Source organism: Bactrocera neohumeralis, chromosome 5 (assembly GCF_024586455.1).
Source record: "Bactrocera neohumeralis isolate Rockhampton chromosome 5, APGP_CSIRO_Bneo_wtdbg2-racon-allhic-juicebox.fasta_v2, whole genome shotgun sequence".
Lineage (NCBI taxonomy): Eukaryota > Metazoa > Arthropoda > Insecta > Diptera > Tephritidae > Bactrocera > Bactrocera neohumeralis.
The window spans coordinates 72,945,759-72,960,279 of record NC_065922.1 but is presented as its reverse complement, the minus strand read 5'-3'; the positions used below and the strand labels follow the sequence as shown (position 1 = coordinate 72,960,279).

General features: G+C 32.1%; 1 protein-coding gene and 1 long non-coding RNA gene across 3 annotated transcripts in view; one reads left to right on the top strand and one right to left on the bottom strand.

Moving 5' to 3' along the window:
* Positions 1-14,521, top strand: part of LOC126759810 (uncharacterized) — a 136,429-nt gene that overhangs the window by 80,084 nt on the left and 41,824 nt on the right. The window contains exon 4 of one of the 2 annotated variants that reach the window (XR_007667082.1): positions 11,987-12,545. The exons of the other annotated variant lie outside the window; for it this stretch is intronic. This is a non-coding gene — a long non-coding RNA (uncharacterized LOC126759810). The remainder of the gene's footprint in view (positions 1-11,986; positions 12,546-14,521) is intronic. 2 annotated transcript variants of the gene reach the window in all.
* Positions 9,741-11,750, bottom strand: LOC126759807 (cytochrome c oxidase assembly factor 7 homolog). The gene is made up of 3 exons (XM_050474930.1): positions 11,548-11,750; positions 11,054-11,343; positions 9,741-10,756 (listed from the first exon to the last, which is right to left on the bottom strand). The coding sequence occupies exons 1-3, from the start codon at positions 11,645-11,647 to the stop codon at positions 10,367-10,369; spliced, it is 780 nt and encodes a 259-aa protein (XP_050330887.1). The 5' UTR covers positions 11,648-11,750; the 3' UTR covers positions 9,741-10,366.

The following is a 14,521-nucleotide window of genomic DNA, read 5'->3' as shown; positions in this document are numbered from 1 at the left end:
TATTTTAACTTAAAAAAAAATTAAAAAATAAAATAAAGAATTACATGTTATATAATTTAAGTAAGTGAAGATTGTTTAGAGTTAGCTTTAAACTATTTTTTTGTTTACTCGAAATTTACAGAACTTAATATTTTTATTGTTTACAAATTTAAATTTACTATACAAAAATACAAAATAGGGTTGTAATGATAAAAAAAATTAACCAATTAAAAACAATTAAAAATATAATAATTCGTATAATTAAAATAATAATATAAAATTAAATAATAACACTAACACAAAGTTTAATTTATAAAAAAATTAAAAAGATAAATTTAAAAAAGAAAATAAAAATATAAAATAATAAGATTAAGCAATAAAATAAAATAATGGATAAAATAAAATTGAGAATAAAAAATTGCAATTAAAAAAACTTAAAATAAAAAAAAAAAAAAAATCAAGCAATAAAATAAAATAATGGATAAAATAAAATTGGGAAAAAAATAATTGAGAATGAAAGAATTAAAATTTAAAAAAAAAATAAAACTAAAAAATTTAAAAATAAAAAAATTAAGCAATAAAATAAAATATTGGATAAAAATAGATTTAAGAATAAAAAATTTAATTTGAAAAATAAAATAAAGGATAAAATAAAATTGGAAATAAAAAAATTAAAAAAATTTAAATTCAAAAAATTAAAAATAAAAAAATTAAGCAATAAAATAAAAAAATGGATAAAATAAACTTGCGAATAAAAAGAGATTACAATTAAAAATAAAAACTTAAGCAATAAAATAAAATAAATTTGAATAAAAAATTGAAATTTTAAGAGAATTAAAAAAAAAAATAATTGAGAATGAAAAATTTAAAAAAAAAGCTAAAAATTTTAAAAATAAAAAAATTAAGCAATAAAATAAAATACTGGATCATAATAGATTTAAGAATAAAAAATTTAATATGAAAAAAAATAATGGATAAAATAAAATTGGAAACAAAAAAATTAAATTAAAAAAATTAAAAATAAAAAATTAAGCAATGTTATAAAAAATAGATGAAACAAACTTCTGAATAAAAAAAAGATTACAATTAAAAATGAAGCAATAAAATAAAATAATGGAAATTTGAGAATAAAAATTAAAAAAAAATTAAAATTTTAAAAGAATCAAAATTAAAAAAAAAAATAAAAATAAAAAAATTAAACAATAAAATAAAATACTGGATAAAAATAGATTTAAGAATAAAAAATTTAATTTGAAAAGTAAAATAATGGATAAAATAAAATTGGGAATAAATAAATTAATTAAAAAAAATTTAATTAAAAAAATTTTATTAAAAAAATTAAAAATAAAAAATTAAGCAATGTTATAAAAAATAGATAAAACAAACTTGCGAATAAAAAAGATTACAATTAAAAATAAAAACTTAAGCAATGAAATAAAATAAATTTGAAAAAAAAATTATAAAAAATTAAAAAAAAAATAAAATTGGGAAAACTAAAATTAAAGTAATTAAAATTAAAATAATTAAAATAAATAAAAAACTAAACAATAAAATAAAAGTGGAATTAAAGAGAAATATTTGATAATTAAAGTGAAACATATTGGCTTAAAGACAGTAAAATAAGTATGCGAATAAACCAGGCGACATAACATTTTTTTATACATTTTTTTTTATACATTTTTTTTTTTTTTTGTTTTGTTTACCACCTTTAATTGTCCATTATTTTTGTCTGCTGTAAACAAGGTCATTTTTGACTCTCTTCGCAAATATTTGCCTATTTTATGTAGACCAAGAGGCTTGACCAACGTTTAATTAAAAATTAAAAAATAAAAGAAAGATAAAAGTAAAATAGTTGATTTTTGTTTGAAGTTAGGTTTTAACAATTCGTTTATTTTTCTTCATTCTTGTGTTTTTTTTTGTTTACAATTTAATTGGCCATTATTTTTGTCAGCTGTAAACACAGTCATTTGATCTAATATTTGTATATTTTTTGTAAGCCAAGAGGCTTGGCCACCGATTAATTTTGGTCGCTACGCGTTATGCACACGCGCCACGGCATTCAGCCATTTTGAATGCCAAACTTTTGTTTTATGTTCATTGCGTTTTGTTTTTTGTGCTGATTGTCTGGTAACAGTGCGTATGAGTAACAACTGTAAATACAGTATGTGTCCCTTAAATTACACACACTCCTCTCCTCTTGCAATTTTGAGCGACCTTCGAATATTTCACTGATTTTTTGAGCAGTATTGTCAGTTCAGAAACTCAGCACCCTGAAATTTGTTTACTGTTATATAATTTTTTCTCGGTTGCAGCAATAACGGAGCCAGAAATTATTGTTTAAGAGTTTACACCTGACTAGAATATTTAAAAAATATTTTTTTTTTGGCTTATATTACGCTGAAAGCGAGAAATAAGTTTGAATTTGAACTATAAATTTTCAAAGACGAACCCATTTTAAGGGCTCTGGACTGGCTGACACAAATAAAATACACATTTTTCTCTTTAATTACACTTTTCTTTCTTCTTGGGGGCTCTTAATTGGCCTAAATACTTAAAACACTTATGTATGCTTCTCTTTATTTCCGTTTTTCTGTTTTTTGAGACCTAGAAACTCTAGACTGGCCTAGCTCCTTAAAACACAGATGTTTCCCTTCATTCCCATTTTTCTATCTTCTTGAGGGCTTTAGAGTCTGGACTAGCCTAATTCCTTAAACCACATCACTTTTGTCCTGCCTTTCTTTTTATTTCTTTCTCCATTTCTTTTTCTTACTCTATCTCTCCTTCTCTCTCTCTCTCTCTCTCTCTCTCTCTCTCTCTCTATCCATCTTCCGTTCGTGTGAACTTTTATTTTGCTGTGAAATCGTAAAAAAACTACAGTTACGGCTATTGTTGCCACACTGCTTCAATTGATAACAAACGAAAGTCTTAATTGAATTTGAGAAACGAGAGAAAAGTCAGCTATAATCACTACTACAAAAATAAACAGAGTTTTAAAGTCGTAAGGGTCCAAAAATTCCTACATATAGGCGTCATTTAGCAGATTTTACACACGCAGAGTTGCATTGACATAATGTAAATAACTGTACATGCATCGCCGTTGGTTTCAACTACTTACAAACACAAACAGAATTCACTGCAGTACCAAATGAGATAATCTTCTGAAGGAAAAAAACCAAAAGAGATGAATCTGTAGAATCTGTAAACTGAGCGCCCAAGCGACAGGCACCCGACTGCGCGAATGCCTTGCTAGCAAATATTCAAACACGAGTTTACAAGCAATAATTTAAAAATTGTCTTTCTTGCTCCGTTACCGCTGCCGTTATTAAGTGACAATAACTATTAAGGAGAGTGGTGGTCATAAAAGCAACGGTTCATGATTACTGAATATCCAAATACACACACAAACGCACATGTAGATTAAACTTTATATTATTATTTTATTCAAAAGACTACAATGTGTTTTTTGTTAGCTTTCAACAATTTAATGCTCATACAATGGAGACGGATAAAAGTTAGACTGAAAGCAGTGAGCAAAAGTAAAGCATAAACAGTTAAATCAGCTGTCAGTTGTATATACATTTCCATTATTTATATAGGAAGTTTGAGGACAGTCTTATTTAACATGTATGCCCAGTTGTTTATGAAAAATTGTGCGTGGTATTGCCGGAATGTCTTTGAAAGTTAGAGAAATTGGGGTTGCATGGACTGCAAGCAAGAGTTTGAAATTTTTTTCATGAAGTATTTGTTCTCTCACAATTTTTTCTCTTTATTATGTATTTCATGATACATCCGATTGAATCCAAAAGCTAGTTCGGAAAAGAGCGCGACTATTTTGCGAGCTCGCGTATGTTTTGTCTCATTCAGGCGAAAAAAGCTAGTTAGGGAAAGGTATACAAGCAGATACCACCGTATCTTACAAGTAATAAATGACGGTTTTTTCGATTTCATAAGACTCTAATGACATTATTCCATGAAGAGAAGGGTTTTAACGACAGAAGAGTTTACTTGAGACTTCCATATTTATGGAAAACTAACCTGTGATAGTCATTATATATAAGATTGGATCAAACAGCGAGGTTGGCAAAGAAATTTCTCTTATTCAGTCGAGACTAGCCAGATGGAGGAAGGTATATATTCCGATACCGTTTTTTAATGTTTAATACAAGACGACTTTTATCAACATCATTTCGTTACTCCGTGATGAGAAGCCTTTAGTCCAGTTCAGAGTTTATTTGAGCCTCCCTGAATAACGTGAAACAAGCATGCAGATTTTGTACTAGAAAGATTGTCAAAACACTTCTTTAGTCGTCGGATCTCGCTGAGCATATCTAACCTAAAAGGTCCGTCAATTTAGAATTTACTTTAACCTCCCTGCATAACGTCAAACAAGCCTCTGATGCAGATCCCGTACTGGAAACACTTCTTTAGTCAATGGATCTTTCTGATCACATTTAACCCAAAAGTTCCTTCATTTTAAAAACTACTTGAGCCTCCCTGAGTAACATCAAACAAGCCGCTGATACAGATCCTGTACTGCAAATATTGTCAAAATACTTTTTTAGTCATTGGATCTCTCTGAACATATTTAACCAAAGAGGTCCGTTAATTTAGAATTTACTTGAACCTCCTTGAATAACGTCAAGTAAGCCTCTGACGCAGATCTTGTACTTGAAAGATTGTCAAAACAGTTCTTGGATCTCTCTGACTATATCTAAGCTAAAAGTTCCGTTAATTTAGATTTTACTTGAACCTCCCTGAGTAACGTCAAACAAGCCGCTGATACAGATTTTGTACTTGATTCAAATAAAGACCAAACATCAGTCATTAAAGCGATTAATCGGTACATGTAAAAGATATTGACGGTACAAGTTAATCTTTACGATCAGCTGCTGTGCGACTGCGAGATCCCTCTAGTCTAGAGATCTGCTGAACTAAATGTCTAGTAAAAGTTCTTACTGGACATTGTCCAATAGGCATTCATGCCATAAGGCTTAAAATCTTGTCGGACGCTCGTTGTCAAAGTAGTATGAAGGAGGGCGAGATGAAAATCTAGGCACTTTCTCCTCCATTGTTTTTTCTTTGCAAGACTGAGGCTAAAACACCGCTGTAATCTTATCTTCGGCGAACCATAAGACATAGTCGAAACTGATATCAGCCGTCTCAACGAATTTGTGATAGGCTCAAGGCGCTTTGTCGATCTGTAAGGATATTATGATCTAGTTCTTAGGTGTTTATGGTAACCACAAAGGACCGGCGTTGTAAGCTATTTAAGTGAGATCCCCCTTAAGATCGACATCCTAACCTAACCTAACCTAGTCTTTACAGTGATTATTTAGACGAAAAATGTGTGCCAATGTTGTGATGGAAATATTTTTATCAGTATTATCGCAAAAGTTCTCTTTTGTTTACTTGTTTTATATGTGTTAGGAAGCAGACCACTGGCATAGGATCACAGGAATTTCACTTAACACTTGATGTAACCTGATACCCTCCATAGTGGCTGTCAGTTGGAAAAGTAAAGAGTCGGTTATGGAGAACCAAGGACAAGAATTTATTGAAGAAGTAAGAGTTTCGAGCGCATTTCTGTTAAGAATAGGCTCTCAAAATAAATCGGGTGAAGTCTTGAAGCACGCTCTTACTCTGGAATGCTCGATTGGAGATATGTAGAGTACAAAAAAGCGTAGAGACTTAACAAATTGTTCACAGTAAATGCTGTAAAGCCGCGATCACTGTAAAAATCTTCATACACTCACATTCCGATGCTGCGTTCTAACCAAAATTCTTGCAACACTGGGACTACAGTTGGTAGAGGGTACGAATGCAAATAACTACAATCCTCTCGTGTAGCAAAATGTCGGTAGTGATCTTATTTACGCTCGCAGTCTCATTTTCAAACATATACTTGTGCCTAAACTTAACGCAGATTTTGCTTTATTGAGCAGAGAGTTAGAATATCGGCGAGTATATGATTCCAGAATTATTATTAACTAATACTGACTTGCGAATATTCAAACATTTTTATGCAATTGAAAAATTACTTGATTATTTTGTTGGCGTTGCCAAGCTTTAAATTGTGACGTGTGCTCTCTCAAACCGTTAATGGAACCCACAGCAATACACTAAAATTAGACATCTCCAATGAATGCAAAGATCAAATTTAAGTTAAACGTACACAAGCAAGTAAATATATATTGTATATAAAATGTATATATATATTTATATATATATATATATACTATGCTTGAATACATAAGGTAAACTGAACTTTCGGTAGAATTGTTAGTCGCTTTGCAGTGAAAATATGCCGAAGGTAAGCTGGCGAGTTAAAAATACTTACTTTATATGCCGTATATATATATATATATATATATATATACATATATATATATATATATATATATATATATATATATATATATATATATATATATATACATATATATATGTACATAGTTATCTGTATATAAAATATCTCGGTGTATTCTTCGGTATTAATTTAGACGGTGATATCGCACCCATTCAAAGTAATTTATGCATACGCTCATACAAATATGTATACATACATGTATGTACTATATATACATATATACTTCAGTATATTGAAACCTACATACATATACATATTTCCATGCCAGTCTACTAAAATATCTAAGTGGGTGCTCTAGCACCGATCACTTCATGAAATAATCAAGCAAAGTTAGTGAGCAAACGCTCATCGTGGTAGATCAGCTAAGCATCAGAGTGAGGCACACTTAATCAACGACGTGTGTTGCAAGTTATTCAAACTTATATACATACCATACATACGTTTTTGTATATATATTTAAATCAGCGTTAGTAGGTTTTGCGCTCCCTCCAATTATACTGAAATCTAACTACATTCATTGAGAAAAATCGATGTTTCATAAGAAGACCCTTAAAATTTCGTTTTACCCTTCTTGTCACTCTTCGATTTTTCGACGCTGCAAAAAGAGTTGTATATTTTTGAGGATCTAAACTTGATAGATGGACCCCCGAGTTTACAGAGCGCGCCAGCCGTTCTTCCTTCTCGCTGTTCGGCGCCAATTCGAGATTCCAAGTATACTCAGGTCCTCCTCCACCTGGTCCTTCCAACGGAGTGGAGGTCTTCCTCTTCCTCTGCTTCCCCCAGCGGGTATTGTGTCGAATACTTTCAGAACTGGAGTGTTTTCATCCGTACGTATGACATGAGCTAGCCAGCGTAGCCGCAGTCTCTTAATTCGCTGAATTATGTCAATGTCGTCGTATATGTCGTGCAGCTCATCGTTTCATCGACTGCGGTATTCACAGTTGCCAATGCGCAAAGGGCCATAAATCTTTCGCAGAACCTTTCTCTCGAAAACTCGTAAAGCCGATTCATCAGATGTTGTCATCGACCATGCATCTGCACCATATAGCAGGACGGGAATGATGAGTAACTTGTGGAATTTATTCTTTCTTCGTCGAGAGAGGACTTCACTGCTCAATTGCCTACTCGGTCCGAAGTAGCACCTGTTGGCTTTGCATTTCGAGGCTGGATTTGTTGTCGGTGTTATTACTGGTTCCAAGTTAGGCGAAACTATCTACAGCTTCGAAGTTATGACTGTCAAAAGTGGCGTGGGAGCCAAGTCGCAAATGCACGCACGTCTAAAACATTGGAGACCTAGTTTCCGTCTATCACAACATGATCGATGTGGTTGATGGTTTTTCGAGGCGGAGACAGCCATGTAGCCGGCGAAGTGGATCAGCCTCAACCTATTTGGGGATGTTTCATCATGGAGGCTGAATTTACCGACCGTTGTGTCAAGGATACCTTCTTTACCCACCCTTACGTTAATGTTGCCAAGCACGATTTTAATATCGTGGTTTGGGCGGCATGCTCATAGAAGGCATCTTTGGTCGCAAATCATCGATATATTGTAGAACTTGAACGCTTTGATGCGGATTGTGGCTAGACGTTCATGCAACGGGGTAAATAACAGGACTCGGCGACGGACTCTCTCTCCCTCCACGAATTTGTGCTCCTTTATATGACCACTGTATTAAACGCCACAAAAACCTACGCGTCTCAGTTCTTGTCCCGTCCATCGCATTTCTTGGATTGTCTTCTTAAGAAGACATCTACCAGCTGGGCAGCAGCACCTTCCCAATTAAGGGACCAGAAATTCCAGGTGCATGCCCTTGAATCATAATCCTTAATACGTTAGCAGTGGTTGTCATTCAATCCTGTTCTGCCTTTTTCATGGGGGATGTTTTTTACGTGGCGGGACCAACGTCTGGGTATTTTCAAATAACGAAGACCAAAGCTGTTGTTGTAGCGGTTATTTAATTCCTGTTTGGGTCTTCGAAATCATCTAACGGGAGGCCCAGGTCGGACCATAAGAGGTGGGGTGTTAGATGAGTGGATTCTTTGGGTAAAGAAGTGGTTAATGTTATACAGGGACTCTTTGCACGGAATACATATGTATATTTCATGTGTCGGGATGAGTTCTGGATATGTAGGAATTTAACCTGCTAAAATTCCTAAATCGAAATTGCGCAAGGATCACTCTAGATTCGCGATGAAACTCGAGGTCTTCGTCTGCAATAGGAGGTGGTTTGAGTCCAAGTACGCCATTCACGAATAAATCTGAAGTTCGTTGGGTACGTAGTGTGGTGAGCGTATCAGATTTCTATGAAAGCATCCCAGCAGCCACTTAAAAAGGATTGCATTGTGTTCCTTAACCGGCAGCCTGCAGGTCTCACTATGCAGGTGTTCAACAGGGACATCAGGAGGACATCATTCTTGCACGTCTGAAGCTTTTTAGTCTGCGTTTCAAGACGTCCCTGCCACCATATCGGTGCTGTGAATGCCTTGTAAGTTGCCAACAACATTTCTTTGTCTTTTCCCATTTTTTGGAACCGACTGTTTTGAGAACTGGTTTCCTATAGGACCTCGGTAATAGTCGGAATTTATCAAGATTTTTATGACCTGGTACTAACATCACACCACATATTTTGGAAATATCCTAACACAAAATCAACAGCTTTCAGACATTTATTGCCGATTTAAGAGATCTTACACTGCCGACCTAGCTATATTCCCCGTAACCACATCTTTTCCATTCTTAAAAGAGTTCTTTCCATTATTAAAAGTGATATTGATATGGAAAGACCAGGGTCCTAGCACTAAAGAGGGCAGTTTACTCCCCTCAGCAGAAGTTTGCAGCTACAATTAAAAAAGATCAGCAACTATAGCTTCTGTCATGAACTGTCAGCTGACTTGCCACCGCCTTCCATAAAATATTAGCTGACTCAGTGTTTGCTACAACAACCAACGCCACGACATTCGACTCCACTTCTCTTAACGACATATTTTTTATAATTTAATCAAGATACAATTAAGGTATTATACTCGTACTAGCACTGCTATGGATGTATTCATGTTTGTATGTATGTATGCATAGCATATTGTTTATTTCTTTTGATAGAACAAATTATATTGTCGGCGCGGATGTGTTGCAACATCAGTAGGAAAAGAAAATATGTAAAATGAATACTTAAGTATAACAGCAACAATAAATTGTTTGTGCGTGACCCGCTATTGCGGAATGCGTCAATGGCTTTGAGTGCAAGCGTACGCGCGTTGCCCCAGCAATTGATATGGAGGTGTAACATGCAATTATGCTTACTAGTACACACACACACACACACACACACACACAAAAATATGTGTTTTTTGTACCATGAGCAGGGTATATCAAGTTAAGAAATAAACCTGTGTAAACGTTTCTTCTCATTATTAATCATAATTTGCAACTTTTTTTGTATTTTTTACTTTTATTTTCATTTAACTAAATATCCCACATTTATACATTTGTTTAAAAATTTAAATAAGTTACAAAGTTAACTGTACTCATTTATTATAACCTAAAAATTAGTCAATCCTTTCCATGTACATTCTCCGCTTTCTACTTGCGTCATTAAATTTTCGTTTGCTTTTGCTTTTCATATTCCTTCTTTTTCAATTAACATGCACAAGAACATTAAATTAACTTTAACTTAAACAATTAAATTTGCTTAAAAAGCAACATTAGAAAATATCAAAAAGCAAGCAGTTAGTCTCTCTTGAATATTATTTTTCTGCCATGGCGTCTAACTAATTTACCGACTACTTACAAGTAATTTTTCAAATTTAACGAAAAACTATGTTCCTTTTTAAGCGAACATTCACGCAACTTGTTATGCATACAAAAAAAATTGATTTTTGTTTTAATAAAAACAAATTTTGTGTTTTTAATATTGCAGCCGCTTACGTCTTTATATTTTTTGGAGCCCTTAGTTGCGCTTTAAATTGTTACAATTTATGCCAGCGCCACTAACTCCATACTTCGCTTCTTCTTCTACTTGCTCAGTTCGGCATTTTCATGCCCTGTTGGAACTCTAGCGTCTGTTGTTGTTTTTTCACTTCATCCTGCATTTCCAGAGCCATTTTCTTATATTTCTCCGCCTCCTTTTCATTCTTTTCAATGCCATCGCCACGCGCATACATCTGACTCAGATTTGCGCATGCGTACATATTACGTAGTTCACAAGCTTTATAGGCAAATTCGAATGCCTTCTTCATATCCTTTTGTAAAATGTAGTCACTGTCTTTCGGTGAGACTTTTTTGATATCCGTAGTGCTAACCTGTGTTGACGCTTCCGGTTTCTTTTGCACGCCGGAAATATGCATGCCAGAGAGGTAGAAGCAGGCGGTGGCATTATTCATGTCGCAGCTCTTCGACAAGTATTCGATGCCCTGTAAATAAGGAAATAAGTAAGAAATTTATAATGCGAAAAAACAATAAAACTGAACTAGTATTTTCGTTACATGCTAATTGTCGTTTGTTAAATCAAATATCGCCTGAAAATGTGAAAAGATTACATTTTTTGCATTGCTTTTGTTTTAAATCGTAAGTGTGTGCAGGCATAAGCACACTCTTAGTACAAAGCGATATCTCAAAAGTGTTATGTCACAACACAAATATATTACTTTAAAACACATTAACAAACTAAACAATTAGCATATCTACTAACTTATACCGTTGATTTATACCTTGGGCACATTACGGTCGATTTCTTTGTGCATGGAACGCGACACCAATAGCAATCCTGTATGCAAACATGCATCGGGATCGTTGAGTTCACACCCTTTCTCATAGTATGTGTACGCACTACGCGGATCACCCTTGCTCCCGCTTTTGCCTTTACCCAAGAAGCTGTAATTACCGAATTTGAAACAGGACTTCGCATAACCGTAATCGTCACATGTAGATTTGTATACTTTCGCCGCCTTTTCAAAGTCCTTCTTTATGCCCTCCAAATAATCGCCCAAGAGATGACAAACTATAATATATAAGTTAAGTTGTGTTAAACAAAGTGTGTACGTGCATTTTGTGTAATTGATAAAAGTAACAAATATACAAAGCAAACGCTTGCGAAACAGGCGCTAATACAATGGGGAGGTTAGGTACCCCCACCACCCTCGTAGACTTGAGTGATTGCATATGCGGCTGTTGTCTTTTGCTGTGCATGCAATTAGCAATTTACCCTCTGGTTTCTTCTCCGAATAACAGCCAAAACGATATTCGACGCCCAATTTATCTAAGTACTCCTTGACATCGGATTCTTTCTTTAAATCGTAAGCCATTGTTTATAGCTTTTTCTTAGATATTTAACACTTTTAATTTTAGCGACGTCTGGAGAAATAGAGATTTGCCGTAATAAAGTAAAATTTGCCGAAATCTAGTGAACTGTCAAAATCACTTGTAGAGCAAGATTGCCAAAACCGCTCGTTTTTGCGATTTATTAAAAAAGTTTGAAAAAATTTGTTTTGAGAAAAATTTAAAAATTATATTCTATAAGATAGTTAATATAGTAATTTATATATCTTAATATATCACTTTTTATTTGAATATAATTTAAAGTAAAAAAAGACTAACTACTAATCGATGTAATTAAGTTCAACTTTCTTTTATCTCTTTATTAGAACAAAGTAACCCTGAGTATTTCACAACTAGATGTCGCGCTTGTGTAAGCAAACTGACAGTTAACGGAAATTAAATTTGTGGTGTCATGCAATTAGACATTTTTTACATTCTCTAAACATTTAAATCTATTTTATTAAAAGTGAGTATAATTTTCATTCAAAGCTTGTTAAAACTGGTTAAGGTGGCTTAAAGTGTGTAAATAAGAAGCAGAAATTGTGAAGTAATCAGAAAAAGTGATTTAAGTGCAATAGCAAAGCGCCCAGCAGGCATAAGTGCCACGATGTGCTGCTTTATGTGCTAAAACTGTCAACAGGAGTAGAAGCAAAACCTTTTTTTTCTAACATTTACGCTTCTGTAGAGTAAATTTGTTGTAAAGTACATTAAATATTATTAAGTATTCATCATGAATACTCGAAAGTGTTACATCTTAATTATAGTGTGCATGCACGACCAAATAGTGTGTGAAGGTGTGCAGAACTGTTGGCGCGGTGCTGCAACTCATACTTACTCAGTTACTACCAACACGGCAGCATTTAAAACACTGGAGCATCTGAAACGGTGAGTTTTTTTTTACTTTTTCCTAAACCAGCAATAAAATATTTTTAAGAGTCGCTGCGAACTCTTTTGATATATGGTGTTAGTATACCAATATTGAACACGTCCAATTAAGTCTTAACTTTCAAAAAGCATTTAAATAGGGCAGCAAAAGTTGTTAGTTTATTAGGTTACCATTTTTTTCTAATCCTTACATGCTCATTTTAATTATTCAGCAATATTTTCAACATATATATATTTGTCTGTCTGTTTACTAGCACTTTATCTACTACAAACATGTGGTTATGCGCCTAAATAAATACTTTGTAATAATATAGTTTAATAAATTTGTATTGAATGTTTTAATACATATTAAAATGCGCTTATACATAATTATTGTACGCTTAACAACACATTTGAGTGTGTTTCCTTTAATATACCAATATTCAAAAGTTTTTAAGTTAGAAATTAAAGCTCAGAGGAAGGGTGGGTTGGGTAATAGAAGAGTGGGATTGGTTGGTAGTGGAAATGTGAAATAAAGTTGAAGTAGAAAATAATTTAAAAAGGGACAGAAGCGGATTTAAAGTAATCAAAGAAAAACTCTTAAGGACCTACTGCTGGAGGAAACCTGTGTTGCTAATCTTTTAAAAATTATATATAGAACTAATTTTGAATTTTTTTGTTCTTGCCAATATCTGAAAAAAATTAAAATTAATTTTGCTATGAGAAAAGGTGGGTAGGGTGATAAAAGACCTGTATTGAGTGACAGAAGAAATATAAAATAAAGTTATATTAGCAAAAATATAAAAAATATAGAGAAGAGGACTTAAAATTATGAAACCAAAACTATTAAGAACCTACTGCTAAAGGAAACCTACGTTCTAATTTTAAAAATTACCACAGTGAAAGAGGCTTTAATCTCATTCTTTTTCAAGCTTCTCCCTAAAATTTGTGTTTTTTTTTCATTTTGGGTTTTGTGAAATTTCTGCCAATGTTATGCACTTTCTTTGCATTATAGATTAATTATGCCGTCTTTATAGAAAATTTGTCATTTAAGTGTAAACTCTTAAGCAGGGTTGCAAAAAATGCATTAAACAATAATTTAAATAATATTTGAAATATTTTTATTTTGAAAACATAATTTTTAAATTTTTAATTCCAAATAAAAAACCACTTTTTTTCAAAATTAAAATTAAAATAAATATTTAAAGTAAATAAACTTATATTTAAACTTTTAAAATTTGAAAAAATTTTGGAATTTTATTAGGTATAAAAAATTTTACATTATTTTTAATCAAGATTTTCAGGATAAAAAATTAATTGACTTCAAATTTAAATTAATTTAGAATTTCGGGTTTGAAAAAAAAAATAATAATAATCTCAAAAACCAAAAATAATTTTAAAATTAAATTTAATAGATTTTTAAACCCCTTTTTGTGATCATTATTATTTTTCCAATCCAAATAAATAAAACAAAAAAATGTAACTCCAAATACGGGATTCAAAAATAAAAAAATATTCAATCCCAAAAAAGGAATTAAAAAGTTATTGAATTTAATTTTATAATAATTTTTATTGAATTTATTTTAATTCCTAAACCGATTTTTTTTATTTTATAATCCAAATAATTGAAATTTAAAAAAATTTAGTCCCCAGCTAATAATTAAAAATTAAAAAAAAATAAAACTGTTTTGAAATTTATATTTTTTGAGCTGGTGCTCGCACAGAGCCTCATCTTCAATGCTCCAGAATAGTGGAGGGCAAAATTACAAAATTTTTGGAAAATTTATTTAAAGATGTTAGGATTAAAGCTCAAAAATTTTATTCGCAATTAAAAATTTTGAAAATTTTATTTTAAATTTTTAATCCTCAACATCGTGGCTGAAAAAACTGTAAATTTAATTTCTAGTATTTAAAATTTGTTTTGTGCATAAAATTTCAATTAGATATTAAAATTTTAATTTAATTTATTATTTCATATTTTGTTTTATTTTTAATTA